This window comes from Equus quagga, chromosome 14, assembly GCF_021613505.1.
Source record: "Equus quagga isolate Etosha38 chromosome 14, UCLA_HA_Equagga_1.0, whole genome shotgun sequence".
NCBI lineage: Eukaryota > Metazoa > Chordata > Mammalia > Perissodactyla > Equidae > Equus > Equus quagga.
In genome coordinates this window covers 29,467,299-29,488,504 of record NC_060280.1, presented here as the reverse complement: position 1 = coordinate 29,488,504, position 21,206 = coordinate 29,467,299, and the positions used below count along the sequence as shown (strand labels likewise).

The following is a 21,206-nucleotide window of genomic DNA, read 5'->3' as shown; positions in this document are numbered from 1 at the left end:
TAACTCCTTCACTATAAAAATACGATTCTCTGATTACACACTGTCAAAAGCTTCAAGTTGCTGACAGAATAGGATTATCACCTAAAAAGAAAAAAGAGGAAACTAGAAGCTCAGAGAATTACATGATTTACCAAGGTTTACAGGAATAAAGAGCACAGACTCCAAAACTTCAGTGATGTTCCACAATCCCCTACTGTGTGGCGCTACATGGGGCAACATCCCCAAGTCAAAGAGGAAAAGGGGATAAGCGTGATTTCTTATAAGCTGAATATAGTTTTAGGTACTAGGCTCAGTTAGAACTGTACTTCTGTAAGGTTAGGGGGACAATATTCCCATAGCTCACAGGATCTGGGTAAGTGCCCAGTTCTTCTCTGACCACAGTGGGAAAATACTGGAAAACATGCGGCTCACAACTCCAGAGCCACACTGCCCAGGCTCTATCCCAGTTCCATCACTAGCTACGTGACAAATTATTCAACTTGTGCGCCGCAGTTCCCTCAGCTGTAAAATGGGGATAGTAACAGTACCTACTTCTTGGGACTGTTGGGATCACTAATGAGTTAACACACGTAAAGTACTTGGAACACTACCTGGCACCAAGTAAGTACTGAGCGCCATGACTGTTATCAATGCTAGCGGTTCCTCACCTACAGGTTCTCAGGAGCCTGTGACCAGTAAAACGGCCTAGAAAGGAAAGGAACTGACAGTAGTAAGACTGTCAACACTCGCTGTTCTGTTCCTTCCATCAAGACTATGACTCCATTTTTTCACATCTTCTTTCCTTTTATTGAAAAAAATTTTAGAAAATGGCAGTTAATAAAGGGCACAAACAAATCAACAGGGATATACTAGTGGAAAACACAGACAATATAAAACTAAAAATGTCATTGGCTTCTTTAATTGGTTAAGAGCACAAAATGTAACAGGCAGAAGGTCTGTTTTAAACAAATTAAAAAGCTGTGTTTTTTTGTTCCCAATTCTCACCAAGTCAGATATATACACACCCACAAAAATGGTGTGTGAAGTAAAGTTGTACACAAGAAGTTGTATCCTGAATTAAGGGAAACAGCTGTTGAAACAGGAATTAACACAATAAAGTCAGTAACAGGTTAATTTTAAAAACTGAGTTTTCAAATGCTGCATGGCACAAAGCTATACTATTATAAAGTACTGCTAGGTACGAAGGAGGAAGTCTGTACAGCTTTTAGCAAAAATGCTTTCCCAGAAAAGCAAATCAAAACAATGCAATCAGCAGACTAAGGAGGCTACCGCTAGGTATCAGAGCTACAACTTCTCATATCTGAGCTGGAAAATCCTATTTATCCAGATTGGACTAAAATTTCAAGACAAAACAGGGACATTTTGAACATCTCTTACTTTATCCATTTTAAGTTCTCTGTTTCTTTTCCCCTCACTCAGTAATTCCGCATGATCCTGCAGATAGATGGCTGCTTTTAGAATTGGCTACTTTATTTTTCTTTCTGTGGCGAGACTGTCATGGAGCCTTGATATTTCAGGCTCATATGCATCCATGACCAGTGTCCCGCTGTGGTCAAAAAACTTAGCAATGGACTTGGTGAACTCGGCTTCCCGCTGCTGTTTTGTTCTCCCACTGATGAAGGTCAGCTTCAGAGTGTATTTGTCATCGAACCTAAGCAAAGATAATAAATCAAAAATCAAACACAAAGATTCAACCAGTAACAATACAGCACCAAATGTTTTTAAAGGACAACACTGAGCTGGCTACTGGTGATGTAGGGAACACACAGATCTACTCTTTCAAAAAAAAAAAAAATCCCAGGGGCTCCTAACTGCCTGCAAGATACAAGTTCTGATTTGTAGGCTTTGCCACGTCATCCCTGATTTAATTACTGTGCACTTCCTTTACCTTGTCTAGACTATTAAGCCACGTGGACCAGCTTCTCTCACCTCTGGACTTCATACTTGTTATGCTAGAAGGGTTTTCCTAGCAGACACTTCTCTTCAATCTCACCTGACTTAGTTCCCATTTGTTAACTCTATACTTGGGCAGAAACTCTCCTGGGGAAGTCTTCCCCAAAACTCCCAAACTGGGTCAGATGTCTGTCCTTTGTCTTCCACAGCACTGGGAATCAACAGTCAACTCAAATGCTGAGCGCCTATCATATGCCAGGTCTAATGATAGGTTCCCATGCTGTCAATGAAATTACCTATTAAAATGATGTTTATATATTTCTGTTCTTCAATAAACTCAGGGATTCTTGAGGGCAAGGATATTGTCTTCCTTGTTTTCTATTCTTAGCCTGGCACTTGGTAGGGAATCAAATTTTTAGGAATAAACGAAGAACTCTTGTTTTCAGATATTTCCCAATTCCACACTGCTCAGTCCTTGTACTCGGTAATCAATCTAGCTCCAGGGGCTGGCCCCATGGCCAAGCAGTTAAGTTCACATGCTCTGCTTCGGCGGCCCAGGGTTTCACCCATTCAGATCCTAGGCGCAGACATGGCACTGCTCATCAAGCCATGCTTAGGCGGCGTCTCACATAGCACAATGAGAAGGACCTACAACTAGAGTATAGAGCTATGTACTGGGAGGTTTTGGGGAGGAGGAGAAGAAGAAGAAGAAGAAAAAAAGAAGACTGGCAAAAGATGTTAGCTCAGATGCCAATCTTTAAAAAAAAAATCTACCTCCAAGTTCTACCCTGATCCCAGGCCAAGGATGTCTTTTACTACATGAACTCCAGAGATCCCTTAGCTATACCCTGAAGTATCCTGAATGCCTTTACTACTTCCACCCATTCAAGAGGGTTTGTAATATCAATCTCTGGAGGCTGACACTCCTGCCGTGTCCCGTCCCCCCCGCCGCAGCCCCGTTTCTGCTTCCATTTAACTAGGGTATATTCAGTAGATCGTCAGGTTGGTATTATCTTTAGAGGAAGCAGCTGCTTGAGCCTGTTTCTGCACGTTTACAATAAGAAAGCTACCACCTACTTTTCAGGATTCCTGTCATGGTTAAAATAGTGCCTACCATCTAGTGCTCAAAACAATGACAGCTCAATAAATTGTTGTCTAGCCAGTTACAGTGCTCCCGACCTGGACAGCCAGGAAGTGAAGGTCCCTGAACTATTTTTAACACCTCAAAAATTTCTCTCAAGCTCTGACCAACTGCTACTAACTGATATCCCAGTAATTTTTGGACTTTTGGGCCCAGTTCTACTGGCAGTTCCATGGCTTTGATGGCAGGACATGATTTGATGAGTTGTGATCTGATGCATTTTAGAAATAGTTACCCATTAATTCAACAAATATTTATTCAGCCCCAACTATACATGTCAGGCAGTTTTAGAGGTAGGATATACAGCAGTGAACACAACAGACGAATCTCTGCCTTCTGGGACTTTTATTTTAGTGTGTGTGAGGGAACCAACAATAAAATAAAAAAATATGATGTTCTTTTAAATATGGCAGGCAGGAAAGGCTTCCCTAAGCAGATGCTTGAGCAGAGCCCTAAAGAAGGTAAGAGAACAATCTATCTGGAAACAGAATATTCCAGGCAGAGGAAACAGCAAACACAAAGCCCCTGAGGCAAGAATATGCCTGGAATGTCTGAGAACAGAAAGGCTAATGGGAACAGAATGGAGTGGGAGAGGATGAGAGTCACAGGAGGTGAAGGGTGTGTTTGCATATGTGTGTGGGGTGCAGAGAATAGGTAAGTGTGGACTTAAATCTTAGGATTTTAAGTTTTTGCACTGAGTGAGGGGGTTTTGAGCAGAGGATTGAGTTGATCTGCCTCATGTTTTAAAAGGATCACTGCCTGCTGTACTGGAAACAGACTACGGGCAGGGAGAGCAGCTGCAGAGGTCCATTAGGACATTATTTCAGTACCTAATTGACAGATGACGGTAGCAGTGGAGATGGTAAGTGGTCAGGCTGAATATATTTAGAAGGCAGAGCAACAGGATTTGCTGACAGACTATTAGAAAGACTGAGACACAGGAATCAAAATGATTTCAGAATTCTGGCCTGAGTATTCAGAAGGATGGAGTTGTCACTTACTGAGATGAGGAAAAGCAGGCTTGGATGAGGGACAGCAGAGTTAGGTTTTAGACATGTTAATTTTGAGGTGCTTATTAGGATCCAATGTCAAATAGAAAGGTGGGATATACCTGGAGTTCAGAGTAGAGATCTAGGATAAAAATACAGACTTAGACCAGACAGAGAAAGACAATCTCTGCATGACTCCACTCATATGTGGAAGATAAACAAATACGTGGACAAAGAGAACAGATTAGTGGCTACCAGGGGAAGGAGGGAGGGGAGGTTGGGCACAAAGGGTGAAGTGGTGCACCTATAATATGACTGACAAATAATAACGTACAAGTGAAATTTCACAAGGTTGTAAATTATCGTATCCGCAATAAAAAAAAAATACAGACTTAGAGATCTTCACCATATAGATGGTATTTAAAGTCTTGAAAGTCCAGATAAGATTACATCTAGCAAGTGAATATGGATAGAGAAGAGGTGCTGGAAACAAGCACTAGTGCGTTTCAAATTTAGAGAAAGGAAATAAGGAAGAATCACAAAGGCAACTAAGGAACAGACATTAAAGTAAGAAGAAAATTAGAAGATTATGGTATCCTAGAAGTCTAGTTTTAAAAAAAAAAGTATAAGGAGAGAGTGATCCAGTGTCAAATGTTGCTGACAGGTGAAGTACGATGGGGAAAGAGAAGTGAAGACAAGAACAGATCCATGAGATAATGGAAGAAAAGAGGGGCAGAGAATGGGAACACTGTGCACAGAGAATAAGGGGAAAGAAAGTTTTTTTAGTTGGGAGAAATCACACCATGTTGTATGCCAGAAAGAAAGGGAAATATCAAATAAATGAGAAGGGATAGAATCCAGTGGACAAATGGAGAGGAGGCTTTCGACAGGAACTCAGAAAGCAGGCAGAATATGATGAGCACTGCAGTAGGGAGTGATGGGAGACTTCCAATTGCTTCTATCTTCTCAGCAACAAAAGCAGCTGAGAGTAAAGGTGGAGGAGGAGGGCAGGAAGTTTGAGGATAGAGAAGGCATGAAAGATCCTCTAGGACAGTGAGAGTAGTAACTGGACTACAGAAGTGCCATGAAATCTAAGGTGGGTGAGGAGGAAGTGATGGGCAGAGGGACTGTGAACAGGTGGCATTCTCAGGGGATTACAGATGCCACTGGGGCTGGAGAACTGTTAGGACAAGAGAATAAGCAGGAGAGAAACTAGGAAAAAAGGAAGCAATGGTCAGTGGAATACTTAAAACTGAAAGTAATTAGTTATCAGTAACAGTAAGGTCGAGGGTATATCCAGGGAAGTGTTGAAGACACAGTAGAAAACAAGATAATCAGAGGAGAGGAAGTAAAACTGAGAGGCCAGAGTACTGGAATAACCATCTACTTGGACATTGAATCACCAAGACTTCTGAAAGGAGCTATGTTAGAGAGTGCCAATGTGTCAGGAGCTATCTTCAAGCAAAGAGAAGTGCATCTATATTTAACTGCAATGAGAAGGAACAGAGGTGGTATATTTCCTCTCCACAGGTACCAACAATATGTCAGTTGGTAAAAATCAGCAAGGAATGTGGAAAAATCAGAACAGTCATACACTGCTAGTGGGATTATAAAATGGTACAGCTGTTTTGGAAAACAATCTGGCAGTTCCTCAAGCAATTAAAAAGTTACCATATGATCTAACCATTCCTCTCCTAGGTATATTACCTGAGAAATGAAAACGTTACATCCACACAAAAACTTGTACATGATGTTTACAGCAGCATTATTCATAATAGCCAAAAGGTGGAAACAACTCGAATGTCCATCAACTAATAAACGGATAAGCAAAATGTTGTGTATCCACGCAACAGAAACAATCAACATAAAAAAGAATGAAATATTGATACATGCTACACCATGGATAAACTTTGAAAACATTATGCTAAGGGAAAGAAGCCAGTCACAAAAAATCACATACTACATGATTCCATTCATAGGAAATACCTAGAACAAGGAAATCTATAGAGACAGAAAGTAGCTTAGTGGTTATTTAAGGCTGGGGAGTTGCGGGCATAGGGAGATGACAGCTAAAGGGTACAGGGCTTCTTTTTGAAGTGATGAAAATGTTCTAAAGTTGACTGTGGTGAGCGCTACAAACATCTGTAAATACGCCAGAAACCACTGAACTGTACACTTTAAATGGGTGAAGTGTGTGGTATGTAAACTCTCTCCCAATAAAGCTGTCAAAAAAAATACATAAGTCAGAATGAAAATAATGAAATCAAGATGTTGCCAGGGTCTAGAATTCTGCAACTCTGCTTCAGTAGCCTGGCACTGGGTGTAGATTTACGATGGCTCAGGCCAGGAGGGCACCTAGGAGCCCTGCCAGGAGGAGACAAGAACTCAGCTGCAACATCAGAATGAAGGTCTGCTCCTCCTCACAGGCATCTCCACAAGTTGGTAATGAGAGAAGCTGTTTGGCGCTGATGCTATACTCACCTACATATATGTGAATAATTGTACTTCTAATTTCAGAGCCTACACGCTAGGAACTATACCACGTGTTTTTAGGATAGCAACTAAGAGCATGAGTTCTGGGCTCAGGCATGGGCTGGAATACCTGCTGGAATTCATTTTGAGGCTGTATGAAGAATTAAGTAAACCCTTTGGGCCTGTGTTCTAATCTATAAAAAGAGTTGTTCTAAGGTTTAAATGAGATAATGCGCTCGGCATAATACTCATTGTATGGTAAATGCTCAACAGACATTTGCTATTCTAACTGGTATCTCATCTTCCCAACAACTCTACAAGTCATTTTTGACCCTACTAAAGCTCAAATAGTTGGCATGATATACCAAAGTCACACAATCAGGAACAGAGGTGCTGGAATTTGAACCCCACTCTGGATCCTAGAAAGACCTGTGTCAGGTGCCCAAAGTCATACCCACTGCTGGTCAGAAACAGACTGAACTGTGCTTCTCTGAGTTGCCCAGCGCATTGCTTCAGAGATTCCTGATTGCACAGAGTGAAGTCAGGATCATAGAAGATATAGAAGCTAAAGGGGTTCTTCAAAGATAACAAAGATTTCACACCTTTGGCCTTCATAGTTCTGCACTCTAATTGGCTCAGTTAATTGGCCAAAAGGAAAAAGAATTATTCTTCGTTCTTCCATCAAAGTACTTTCTCCCACAGCTTATCCTCAGAGCACTTCTGTGATAATGCAATCCAGGAAGTGCAATGCTAGGAAAAACCTTCTAGATCATTCATACTCCTTTCTTCATTTCACATGACGAGCACTATGATCCGCATAGAATAGGCATACAATAGTCTGTTGCTGATAATGACTCAATACCCAGAGAAAACCCAGTATCAGGATTTAAGAATCTGTGAGGGTAGGCATACCTCTTGAGACTGGAGGACAGCTGCCAAATATCATCAGGATCCATTCCTGTAGGATCTTTCCTGTGGGCCACAAGAAAGATGCTCTTCTCCTTATATGAGGTATAAATGGTCAGGATCCCCATCATCACGAAATAGGTTCAAATAAAGTTAAGGGTAAAACACACAAACATACAGGCAAAAGACAACACAAATTGACAAGCAAGAGCTACGAAAACTTTCATAATGATAGTCCTAGAGAAGGTAGTTTTGACTCACTGTAAAAACACTGAAAATTTGGCTATTTCATTTTCATTCTTATGTTTATGTACCAAGAGAAGCAAGACTCTCTCTGGTTAATTCTTCAAAGAACACCTCAAAAATGAAGATGAGGAAAAAGGTACAGGGCATAAACGAGCTCTCATCTCTCCTGTTCAAAGATAACACATAGGAAAGACCCAGTCACCTAGTTTGTCAAGATTTGTGCTTATTTTTCTATAAAATACAAAACTAATGATCACAGTGGACTTGACCATGCTCAACCAATTTCAAGACTCATTAAAAGAGAAGAAAAGTGACTTCAAACTAGTTTATTATAAGAATAATTACTACCTACATGCATACAGGCTTATTACTATATTCAGTTTTTGACAGTATTAACTATCATATTTGAGTACCTACTGTGTGCCAGAAACTGGCATAAGAGCTTTGTGTACACCGTGTCAGTTAAACTCTATAAAAATTTAGAGACAGAGGCAGGCAAGTATACTGCAAAGTGTATGGACTCTGGAGTGAGGCAGTCCTAGATTTGAATTCTGGCTTTTAACCAAAGTAACCTTGACAAATTACTTCCTTCCCTAAGGCTTAATATCATCACCTCTAAAATGGGCATACTACTAACTTTTTAGAATTGTCATGAGATTTAGAGATGGTATATACATACATACACATATTTAGTGTCTAGTACAAAGATATTTCTAATGGTAGTCATTACTATTAATAACCAACATGATTATAAAAATGGCAAGATCTTGTTTTATTTTAAACAAATAAGCTAACAAATAAAATTCCGTTAAGGTAGCCCTCTTGGGAGGCCATATTGTGTAATTATGTTGCTGTTATTGTTGAAACCTCTTTGGAACTCTTTTGGGAACCGTCTCCAGAACCTACAGCATATTATTTTGAACTGCCTTAATAGCGAAAAATTCATACTGAGATGATCTATCTAATTACTAAAAAGAATCAAGGTACCAATGCTGGACAGCATGATTTGGGATCAATTTGGATAATGTCATTTTTTAATTTGGATCTCCTTTATTAAATGGCTTGCTAACTGCCTCTGTGGAAAAGTCCCCAAAGGAGAGTTTTTAGAAATATTTCAGGTAATGAGAAAAATTATTAAGAAAAATAAACCGCTTACCAAAATAATTTGTTTTAAACCACTAGTACAGTGCTGGCACATAGGAGACACTCAATAATATTATGTGGCTATTAAGAACGAGATAGCCCTGTATATTCTAATATAAAAAGACATCCAATATATCCTTTAAGTTAAAAAGAAAAGTGCAGTATGTACGGACTGACTCGGGGGGGAAGGAGTGGAACTGCAAGAAAACTGTTCCTATGAACATGTATAATTTTTGTAATAACAGTAACAGTATAATAAAAGTTCTTTGTATTCAGCTTTTTGAGAAATAATAGAGCTGGGAAGGTAACAAACATGATTCCACATTTATCATAAAAAGAAGAGGGGAAATGAAACATTTGAGAGCTGATTATATACCAAACACATCATAAAATCTCTCATTTAATCTTTATGATAATTCTGAGTGTGTATTACCCATATTTATAAACGAGCAGCATTCAGATAGTCTCAAAAAAGTTCAGTTCTTATTAGCACAAGATGACAAAACACTTTGGATTTTACACCCAGGTTCTCTAGCTCCAGAACAGGTTCTTAATTCCAAAGTTACACAAGCCACATCTACAGCTCATGCTCAGTAACTCCCAGTCCAGCCCCTCAGCCTCAAGAAAACCTAACAGAGATCTCAACCTCCAAAATTGGAACCTTTCCTAATATCCTGGAATGAGCAGCTTGAAGCAACCTGGTCTAATGGGAAAAGTTCTGGACTAGAAATAAGCAGAGCTGGGTCTCACTATTACTGTGTATTTTGCTATCAGGTGCTCACACTTGGATTATAATAACCTCTATATTAATAACTACACAGAATTAAAGAGAAAATAACCATATTAAATCTAAAATATCATTAATAATTACCACACAATTTACAGATGCCCAGAGCTCATAATGTTCAATTCTAACATTAGCAGGCCCCAGAATCAAGGTTTGTTTTTTCGTAGGGAGCAGGGAGAAGTATCAGTAGAGATTTTTAAAAATAATCACTAGAAAACAAACCTGAGCATAAACAAAGGATATGATATGACACACAAAGCCAAAACAGGCTTGGACTCTGGAAAGGGGTGCATATAATCCCAAATCAAAGCCACTATGGCAAAGAAACAGGAGATGGTACAGATGGTGAGGCGACCGTCAATGAGACCAAAATTCTCCACATACTTGTACTTTTCCAGAAGTACCTAGTGAAAAGAACAAGGAATCAAGCTAACAGGAATGCTTCCTTGCTAGTACCTGTTTTTACTCTAAATTTCCAAGATAAAAGTTATGTTAAGGATCATATATGGGGGCACGCTAAGTGGCGTAGTGGTTAAGTTCGCATGCTCTGCTTTGGCAGTCCAGGATTCACAGGTTTGGATCCTGGGCATGCACCTACACACTGCTCATCAAGCCACGCTGTGGCAGTGTTCCACATACAAAATAACGGAAGACTGGGAGAGATGTTAGCTCACCACTAATCTTCCTCACAAGAAAAAAAAAAAGAATTATATAAATTACCAAGTAGTTCTCTCCAATTAAGATTTTACCAGTCTAAGCAAAAAAAAAGATTCAAGCTATTTACAATGGATCCCAGAGAAAAAGTTCATCAATTTCTCATACATTTTTTTTTAAATCCTCAACTTTTCCCCTAGGATGAAGCTAAAATTTTCTTTTCCTTTTTAAATGGAGAGATGACCAATCATGCAGAATGTCTTCTAGTCCCTCAATCTTCTTGGCTCTAGGCTAATTAACCTCCAAAACAATAGATTACCAGCTTTCTGGAATTCAAAAATTAGAGAATTTGAGGAGGAGCTTGAGGTAGCTAACATTTGTATTTTAATACATGTTCCCCTACATATACTGTAAGGATTTTAGAACTGCTTTCTGGCTGAATTCCTAACACTAAAAACTAAGGTCATTGTACAAGTCACAGAAGAAAAGATCCTACAGAAGAAAAGATCCTGCAGAAGACGAGCCATCAGCCGTACATGTGCTAACAGACCCCCACTCCTCAACAAAGTACCTTCTTGGCAGAATCATCCAAAGAATTTTTCACAGCTGATCCATCCCATTTGTCAATTTTCACAGGCTTATCATCAATCTTCCACTGTAAAACAAACAGAAGAGCTGTACATCAGGAGACATGGCATCTTACTGAAAGTAAAATGAACTACTTCCTTAAGAGCATCCTCCAGTAGAGGTAACATTTACTCTCTGTCTTCTGACGTTGCACAGCTAAAAAAACAAAACACTTAAAAATGAAGTTGCGGGAAACTAAGTCAGTAGAATCACGTGGTACTCATGTGTTGCCAGTCTCCATGTTGAGAAGTCAAAATCTACAAGCCCAAAACCAGAACACTTTATGGGCTGCAAAGAGTACGATGTGAATTCACATAGCCATCCTCACTTTACCGAAACATGGGTATAGAAAAGAACTCCACTTGTTCATCCTTTCATTCTGTGAGCATAAAACTCATAAAATAAGACGTTCATGAACTTTCAGACACTAACAAAATGAGAAAGGTCTTCTTTAATACATCTTTGACAGCTAAAAATTTTATTATTTTACCAGCATGTCTTAAATACAAGAAAACAGCAAATCCAGTGTAGTCTGTTGGAAAGAACATTTTGAATTAAAAACCAAGTCTACTACCACTGAGTTATGTGACTCTGGACAAACCCTGCTTCAATTTCCCTCCTCTACAGAGGTTTAGACAGGTTACCAAACACTGTGCTCGTCAGAGGGAAGTGATTCTCTCACACATTGTTGGTAGAAGTTCAAAATGGTACAATATCTACAGGAGACAATCTAGCACCTTGGATCCCACTTCCCTCTTCTGGGAATTTTTCCCTATCTGCACACACATGAAATAAAATACAAGGCTACTTACTGCAGCAGCATTTACAAAAGTAAAAAGTAACTCAAGTGCTCATTGATAGGGGGCTGGTTGAACAAGCTATGGTAAACCCAGATATCCTGAGAAGGTAAAGGGACATGGATGGGAGTGAGACTTCTCAATGCAGGCCTTTTTAATTTTTAACCATGTGAATGTATTATATAGTAAAAACTTTCTCAAATGCAAGTGATTATGTGAACATAGCTTAAGTGGAATAGGGTGCTATAAATAACCTGATAAACCTGTCTTTTAAAGATCATAATGTCCAACTCTTAATTTGTTAGCTCAAGTGAACAAATAATATTTCATAAAAATTACAGACTAGCAAGTAAGTCAAAATTCATTTGGCCTTAGAATAGATTTTACTGAAGAACAGAGAAGAGAACTTCATATTTATCTTTCTGATTGAGCACAAGTTCAGAGATACTGCATGCATGTATGGAACAAACATCTGCAAAAAGTAACTGAGAAGATTTTAAAGGAATGTAGAAATATAATTCACCAAACTTGATTTGTTCCTTTTTTTTCTTTTTTTGGTGAGGAAGATTGGCCTTGAGCTAACATCTGTGCCAATCTTCCTCATTTTGTATGTGGGACACCACCACAGCATGGCTTGATAAGTGGTATGTAGGTCTGCATCTGGGATCCAAACCCATGAACCCTGGGGCGCCAAAGTGGAGCACATGAACTTAACTACTATGCCACAAGGCCGGCCATTTAACTTGATTTTTTCTTTACTGTAATTCTATATGCTATTACACAAAAAAGAAAAACTGTTCTGTGAAGTTCATTGGAAGAAAAAATATGAACTAAAACAGCCATATATCAAGTAATTAAATGTTAGTCAAGATTTTCTCCTTTTGGTGTCTCATTAAAAAAATAATTTTCTTTGAGAAAATTACTTGTGGCAGCATGTTGTAATATTGATTCTCACAGCCAGCCAGCCTACAAATCAAACATGACACTTAATTTTAAACATACAAATTGAACCAAGAAAAAATTAACAGGCTTTCTAGCTAAATAGCTCATTTATATTTAGTTAAGTAAACCTCATTTTGATAACAGCAAGCAAAAGAAAGATCTTGTACAGCCAGAATCCACCAGAGAATTTGAATTATTTGTGAAACAAAGTTATTAAGAAAATTTTGGGTCACTCCAAAAAGAAAAATCATGTTCTCACAGAAACTCAGCCACACACCACTCGCCCTGCAGTGCATCACAGAAAAGAAACTTGCCTCTACAATTCAGAGGATAATTTCTTGGCAATTTTGGGGGATAAAATGCAGAAGCAGCCATTATAGGATGTGCTTAAATAGCCTCTGTTCTAACTCCACTGTCTGGTACCTCGAAGCAATCTTCAGTACGCAGAACAGAAACATCTCCAGTGAATTATATGAATCACAAGAAAGCTTATAATTTGATTTCTGAAGAGATCGGAGCATCATACATTTTGTGTGCATGAAAAACCTTAGCCTATCTCAAAGCAAATAGCATCTCTGCCTTAGTACAGACACATATCTGGAAAAAGGGCAAGAAGTGAATGCTAAGTGCTTATTTTTCTGATTTATTTTCCATCATTCTCAAAAACTGCTCATCAACTAAAATGTATGCTACTTTTCATGTTCCTTCTACTGCTATTCAGAGTATTTTAGAAACTACCTTTTTTTTTCCTCACTCTTATCTTCCGCAATCCTAAGTGCAAACTGCTTTCCTTTTGTAGTTAAAAAATAATAATAAAAAGACAAAGTAAATTGGTTTCTTTCATGTGGGACCTCACAGGATCAATTACGAAGAAAGGCTCTGTGCAGAAAAGAGTTAATATAGGCCTGAGACTGCCATCCTTAGAAAGGCGTGCTTAAAAGGATGGCCCTTGGCTGGCATCTTGGAAGCTGGGTGGTAAACAGTTTCCTAAACTGATACAAATCTTCCCCTAAGAGACAACAGTGGCTCACTGTGCCTAAACTGTTTGTATAAACAATGTGATTTATGCCAAACACCTATTTTCTTTCTAGGAGTGTGAAATTTTGGCTCGGGCTAGGCAGAGGGTGCCTACTTAACCAGTCCCCACTAAAAAACTTGGGCACTAAATTTCTAATGTGCTTCCCTGGCAGACACCACTTCACATGCATTGTCACATCATATAGTTGCTGGAGGAATTAAGCATATCCTATGGGATTCCACCAGGAGAGGACTCTTGGAATCTTGCACTTGGTTTCCTCCAGACTTCATCCTATGCACCTTTTCCCTTTGCTGATTTTGCTTTGTATGCTTTTGCTGTAATAAATTTTACCCATGAGTATGACGACATGCTGAGTCCTGTGAGCCCTCCTAGTGAACCACTGAACGGAGTGGTCTTGGAGATCCCTGATACCGACAGTAGTGCCAATTAAGATATATCAGATGCTGTAACTGCACACACAACTCTTCTTCCCTTCATTCCCTCCTGCATGTTATAGATACATGTATGTTGGGTACAATCAACAATCACAAGTATTCACTTATTTAGTCATTATTATATTGTACCCAGGTCATATATGCACAGTTTAAAGAGTAAGAGTTCTGGGAGTTATGAAAAAATAGCAGTCCCTGCTTCCCCTTAAGATCCTTGCTATTGTCATTTCCCACTCCTGAGAGAGAGACTCTACTTTCATCTCCTCTGGATGATATTTTTTGGTATTCACCTCCAAAAACAAAAAAGTTTATATTGTTATTTCTTAATTTTTCAGTTTCTGGCATTAAATCTATTGACTTCTCACCATGAAAGATGGGATTCGGCTGTTTTACTCCCTGTCACACTCACCTTTGTTTCTTCTGCCTCTCCCCACCATCTTTTTAAGACAGTCGTAGTAGATCAATATTGATTTGGTCTTATATCATACATTACTTTTGGCTAGATCATCATTCGGAGATTACATTATGACCATAAATGCTATTTCGAGATGAGTCATGGAGTATACTCGAATTACTTTTTCTTTCCCGCACAGCTTTTTGCTTTCCTTGGAGCTACTGCTGTGTTCATTGTTTCTTTTAATCATACAATGTATTTATCACCAATAAATTCTCAAATTCTTGACTTCCTTGCCACTACCAACAGAAGAGCTAAAACACTTTACCAACCAGCATCCCTTCTGCCAGACCTGGACAGCTAACCAGCTCAGAGAAAAGATGAATTTGACGGCTTTGATAGAACACTACAAAAACTCATTTCAGTTATGATTCTCCGCCACAAATCTGAATAATAAAAAGTTCTACAAAGACATTTCACTGTGGGTACAGCATCAAGGTCTCTAGGACTTAGGAAGGATATTAAACACAATCCAGGTCTGAAGAATGAGTAAACAATGAACAATGTAGAAAAGCATTTTCTGACTTTACTGATTTGGCAATTACAGACTTCTCCTGTTCCCCATGCATCTTCCGGCTTTAAGGGAGTAGGATGTCAAAAAAGGACAAAATCCTTGGTCATAAAGGCATGTCCAGCAAAACAAAATTGTCTTGAGTATGAAATAACAGAATGAACACTTCCATTTTCTTCTTTTTTAATAACTGTAATAAAGTTATTAAAGTAAGTTATGCAGTGATAAAGACCTTGCTGGACTGCTTCATAAGGGTCCTTACCTTGACGACTGGGCAGTAAGACTCAAAGGACTCCTCAATTCACACTGAAGAGATGAAGGAGACCAGAGGTGAGTGGTGCCAATGGAAGGACTCTACTCTGATTTAGAAAGAACTGAGCATGGCTCTAAGAAAAACTAATAAACTTTTTCTCTACTTTCTTTGATCTTTCCCGGTTTAGAAAGGGGATGTAGGCTTCAAAGAAGACAAGGAGTAGGAGAGGAAGTGCATGACAGAGGGAGCATATCCTAGATGGCCTTGTTTACTAGGTTAAGGGACTTCGACTTGATTCTGAGACAAGTAATGGAGAGTATTTCAAGCAGGGGAACAACACAATCAAATTTATGTTTTTTAAAAAAAGTCATTTTAGTGGGAACCAGCAGATGGTCTGGAGGGGAGTAACACTGGGGATAAATATATCAGATGGGCCTGATTTAGATGCAAGGCCTGAATTAGAGCAGCAGCAAGGGGATGAAAGGGGAATACTTATGAGGTAGATCTGGCAGGACTTACTGACAGACTAGTTAAAAGGAACACGAGAGAGAGAAGACAGAGATGACCACTCTACTAGAATTCGGGCTTGGACAACTGTTTGAACTGTCATGTCTGTTTTCCAAGAGAAGGCACCCGGGAGGAAACAGTTGTAAGATTCTTTACATAGTCTAGATACTAGACCCTTACCAGATATATGATTTGCAAATATTTTCTCTCATTCTGTGGACTGTCTTTTCACTTTTTTTTGTGCAGGGGAAGATTCGCCCTAAGCTAAAACATCTGTTGCCAATCTTCCTCCTTTTTATTTCCTTCCCTAACCCTCCAAAGCCCCAGTACGTAGTTGTATACAGTTATAAGTTCTTCTGGTTCTCCTATGTGAACCACCGCCACAGCATGGCTACTGACAGATGAGTGGTGTGGTTCCATGACCAGGAACTGAATCCAGGCCGCTGAGGCGAAGCATGCCAAACTTTAACCACTAGACCATCAGGGCTGGCTCTTCACTTTCTTGATAGTGTCCTTTGACACAAAAACATTCTTAATTTTGATGAAGTCAAAAATAATGAGTTTGGGATGCTACTAAAGTTTAGTTTGCAAAACAATGTTAAAAAGCCAGCATCTTGTTCCTTTAAACACAAACACACACGATTACTGTAATGTCATAAAATTGTCCCTCCTGTCAGAGCTGCATCAGGGTACAGGCACACCACCCAGAAGTCCAGTAAGCTGAGACACCATCAAGGAGAGTAAAAGAGGATACATGACCTCAGGACACATGGTTGATGGGTGATGCTTGTGCCTAGGTCTTGCAGCCTCAAAAGAGAGGCTCTTTCCACTACTACATTAGCTAGCACATGGTCTGCTCCAGTATGAAATACAATGTACCAAGTAAGGAAAGAGTGCTGGATTAAGAACTGGGGAAGCCAGGTTCTAGAATTGCTACTAACTCACTGTGTGGTCTTGGGCAAGTTGCTTCACCTTCCCCTCTCCAACTGTGTCCATGTCCATAAAATGAGGAGAACACAACAGACGAGCTTCAAGGTCTCTTCATTACAAACATTTTAGAGAAACCACTATTGATTAAGCAGAATAGTTAAAAATCAAAACAAAACAAAAAACCCTTAAAACATCAGAACCAGAAGGGATTTAAAAAGTCATCTAAGACAGCAGTTCTCAACCTGGAAGTAACTGTTAAAATGTAGAAGGAATAGGGTCAGCCCTGGTGGCCTAGTGGTTAAGTTTGGCACACTCTGCTTTGGTGGCCAGGGTTCAGTCCCCAGGCGCAGACCTACACCACTTGTCAGTGGCCATGCTGTGGTGGCAGCTGACATATAAAAAGAGGAAGATTGGCAACAGATGTTAGCTCAGGGCAAATCTTCCTCAGCCAAAAAAAAAAAAAAAAAAAAAGCAGAGGGAATAAATAAATAGCTATGTGTAAAAACATGCAGATATCCAGGCCCCACCTTTAGAGAACCGGATTCAGGTCTGAGGTGAGGTCCATACATCTGTATTTTTAACTAAATCCCCAAAGGAGTCTGATACGGACAGTCTTCATATCATGTTATGAAAAACATTTACTTAAGGAAGCTGAAGCCCAGAGTAACCAGCTAGTTAGCAGTAGCTATATATATTTTGTTGAGTATTTACTATGTGCCAGACAGCATCTTTTAAGGTAAATACTATTGTTTCCCCCACTTTATGGATGAGAAAACTGAGATACAAAGAGATTTATTAACTTGCCCAAGAACATAACCCTGGTAAGAGGCAGAGCCATGATTCAAAGCCAGCCAGACAGGCTGGTTCCAGAGCCTGTGTTCTCAACTACTAAGACAGGAAAGGCGGACAGTCCAGCCAAGAGACAGAAATACAGGTATAAGGTTAAAAGGGTCTGGATATAGCCTCTAGAAAGCATGGTTTAAGACCACATTTTAATAGCCAAAACAAATCCAGCCAGGAGACAGAAATCCAGGTATGAGGTTAAAAGCATTTGGATAAAGCTTCCGGAAAGCATGGTTTAATACCATATCAATTTTGATAGCCAAAACAAATTAAGCAAGCAATTTTTCTTTATAGCCTGCTATGAAGAACAAAATGTTTTTTGATGTATTTTGCACAAAATAATCTACTGCAGTGATCTAAGTTATTCTGTGATGGAGGCTGGAAAATTACCGCTGCATACCTATTTTAAGATCAGAAAACTAGAATTGCTTTGTTCTTAAAGTCAGTTTCATACGAGCTGAAATTCACATCTGCTTAGGGAAAGCTAGAAGCACATTTGCATCTCTTTATTACATTTCCTTACTGGCAAGTGAAACTACAGCTGCAGGAAATAAAATAACCACCCTCCAAAAAATCGAGAACAATCAAATTAAAGAGATTGTAAGGTTGAACAGCCTCTCACTCTTACAGAGCAAAAGCTTCTCTGTTCACTCAGATTCTCCTCCACTGAGGATAACATTTTTTTCCCATGCTCTCTTCCACAGTACCCTCAGTCTTCAGACAATTAGGGGCATCATCCTCTAGGCAGTTCATGAAGACTGAGGTGGCAGATCTTAAGTTTTTTCTCTGCTAAATTCAATGCTGCAAGTATTTATTCTGTGCTGATTTCTATAGAGAACTTTAAGGACCTCTCACAGGAAACCAGACAAATACAAATTGGTGGAACAATACAAGACAGTACGTCATATTAAGTAACAGTTTAATTCCCGTGTGCAATAAATGCTAGAGAATTCAGACAGGGAACAACTCAACGTAAGGCTGAGGTGAAGTTTTCCAAGAAAAAGTACCTAAACAGCTCTTAACTTATTTTCTCTCTCCTCTGACCCTCACTTCTTTGTTAATTCTGCTAAGTGCTCCTTTGTGAGGCTTTTTATCTATTTCTGCTACTCAAGTTGGGGTTCTCGTCACCTTGTCATTCTATTTTTATAGCTCTTTACGAAGAACCTTTACCAATAATACACAACTTAATGTTTACAAGAAGCCTATAATACCTATGGGCATCCACACTGTTTACATAAGGAAATTCAGGTTCACGTTACTTATGTAACTAATCCAAGACCAAGTAGCTTTTAATATGCTGCACTAGAATTCAAACTAAAGGGGTTACACTAAACCTTATACACCGGTATGGTATCTATACTATAAAGCCTTATTGGAAGTCTTCTAATTTCTACCAATCCAAACTATCTGAATAATTTTCCTAAAAGAGCTTTACATAGTCTCAAAACCTTCAACAGCTTCCTGCTCCTATTTCAAGCAATCCATGCCCTCCTCAATCTGATTCTACCTGCTTGTCACTACAGGTCTCTTAGAGAACAGTCCGGTGAACTCACTACCTGAGAAACATCAGGCACCATCTGTGTACCTTTGCTCAAGGACATCCTTACCTGGTATGTCTTGCCTCTCTCTCCCCCAAAATAAGGTCCCAACTCTACTCTCAGACACAAGGTCCTCCCCTAGGGCCCTTACCCCCTTATCAACCACATCTCAACAATCATTCTCTCTCTCATTTGAACTTCTATACAAAGTACACATTTGAATACACCAAATACTTTCATGTTTAATATTTTGGGTATCCCATGTCCTACACTCAGCTATACTGAGTACTTTCTGACAGTAGGATTCTTGATTTTTTCCTCTGCCATCACACACTTGTATTAGACACTACAGGTTACAGAGATCATTCGTGTATATCACCTCATCTGATTGTCCCAAAAACCATAATATTTCAGATGAAGACGGGAACGTTTAGCGAGGTTAACTGACCTGCTGGTCTTCATACAGTTTGAAAGCAGCAGAGCTACTTCAAAGGCTAGATCTTATGATGCTCAAATCCAGGTTCTTTCATTACCACAATGATGCCATACACTTTTCAGTAACCACTGCCTTAGCAGAATGCCCATGCTTAATGTTTGCTGGTGAGGATCCAAGTGGAGCAAAAAGCAGGAGCAGTCAAAGGGATAGGACGAGCACAGGCTGCAGGGCACTCACCCAGCAGGAAGGCAGGATTTACATACGAAAATGGCCATTAATCCCCAATAGTTTCAAATTTCTTGGAGCAATTTATCATCCCAACCACCAGAACATGTTCTCGTCTCTTAAGAAGGGTTAAGAGTCTGAGAACCACGTAATTCAAAACCAATGACCCAAAAAGAAAGCAAAAAGATCTAGATCTGAAGTCCTCAATATGATTACAAATTCATTTCTTAAGCACCTACCATGTGTTAGATAGAGAGAAGCCTAAAAGCTGTTTCCAACTGAAGTAAAAAATCCTCTTTCCTATAATAAAGACCCCATGCTTAACATTTCTCATCAAACTGGCCCAGGGCCCTACAATGAGATAACTACAAAGGACCTTAGGGTACATTAAGGTTAAGTCCCTCACTTTACAGATGAGGAAACAGACATAAGGAGAACAAGTATATTTCAAGGTCACACAGCTAATTAAAGGCAGAACCAGTACTAGGACTCAGATCTCCATGCAGTTGTTTCTTCCAAGATGCTCTGTAAAGGGCAAGAAGGGCCAACCCAGGAGGAGAGTTTTCCTTCAGGCCCTTGTGGCTAGGAATGCAATTAAAAAAAAAAAAAAGCACGGGCGGATGGAGTAAGAGGCAAGGGAGAGCAGGCAGCAAGCTCATAATTTCGATTCACCAGTGCACCTGGTGGCAGGTAGGAGCGGAAAAAGACGGGGGAGGGTAAAGAAGTCGAGGGGAAAAAACATAAATCTTAAAGGTTTCCTGTCAATCCGGTAGGGGAAGTCAACACTCAAATAAGTTCAATATCCAGGGTATCGTGATAAAACACCTAGAAACTTCAGCAAACAAAAGGCCAAAGAGCACTCTGGACTCTGCATCAGCATGCAAGTGTGGTGGTCGTGGTGGGGAGTTTGGGGACTACTGACTTCAAGTGGTTGCTTTCATTCCTTCCGGCTTCAGTTTTCCCGGTCGGTGAAATGGACACATTCAGCAGTGGCCCCCAGCACCACCGAGGAAAAACGAAGGCTGCACTGAAATGTGGGAATAATCAAATTATCCTAAAGCTGTGGCGGCTGGCGTTGAGGACCAGGCACACTCCCGAGAAGGAAAGAAGACCTGAAGAGGACAGAGCCTGGGTTTGAGGTGTGGAGAGCGGGCTACCAGCGCCCGGAGGGTTCCCAGGGTGGGCAAGACGAGGCCCCCCTTCCCCCAAAAAGCCGCAGAAGAAAACGGGGGCGGGGATGAGAAGGTGGGCTCGCCGCCCCCCGGGCCTCCCCAGGCCTCGACTGTTCCTAAGAACCGGCTCCTCACCTTATCCAACAACCCGCTGCGGCTACTGCCTGTCGCACAGCTTGAGCCACCGCCAGCCCCACTACTGCCTCCGCCACCTCCAGTTCTCCCGCCCTGTGCAGCCGCCGCCGCCATCTTGTCTGCCTCTACGTCTCC

The 21,206-nt window shown here is 40.0% G+C and overlaps 1 protein-coding gene across 1 annotated transcript; it reads right to left on the bottom strand.

Annotated features, from left to right (window-relative positions):
• Window positions 1–882: 882 nt before the first annotated feature.
• SPCS2 (signal peptidase complex subunit 2) lies at window positions 883–21,201 on the bottom strand. The gene is made up of 5 exons (XM_046637800.1): window positions 21,072–21,201; window positions 10,803–10,886; window positions 9,821–9,981; window positions 7,408–7,542; window positions 883–1,651 (listed from the first exon to the last, which is right to left on the bottom strand). The coding sequence occupies exons 1-5, from the start codon at window positions 21,183–21,185 to the stop codon at window positions 1,465–1,467; spliced, it is 681 nt and encodes a 226-aa protein (XP_046493756.1). The 5' UTR covers window positions 21,186–21,201; the 3' UTR covers window positions 883–1,464.
• Window positions 21,202–21,206: the final 5 nt, after the last annotated feature.

Excerpts from the sequence above, each read along its gene's own strand:
- SPCS2 (XM_046637800.1), bottom strand. The coding sequence starts at position 21,185 with ATGGCGGCGGCGGCTGCACAGGGCGGGAGAACTGGAGGTGGCGGAGGC. Across the intron at positions 10,887-21,071 it reads GCAGCGGGTTGTTGGATAAG|TGGAAGATTGATGATAAGCC; the intron begins GTGAGGAGCCGG and ends TTTGTTTTACAG. Across the intron at positions 9,982-10,802 it reads TGGATGATTCTGCCAAGAAG|GTACTTCTGGAAAAGTACAA; the intron begins GTACTTTGTTGA and ends TCTTTTCACTAG.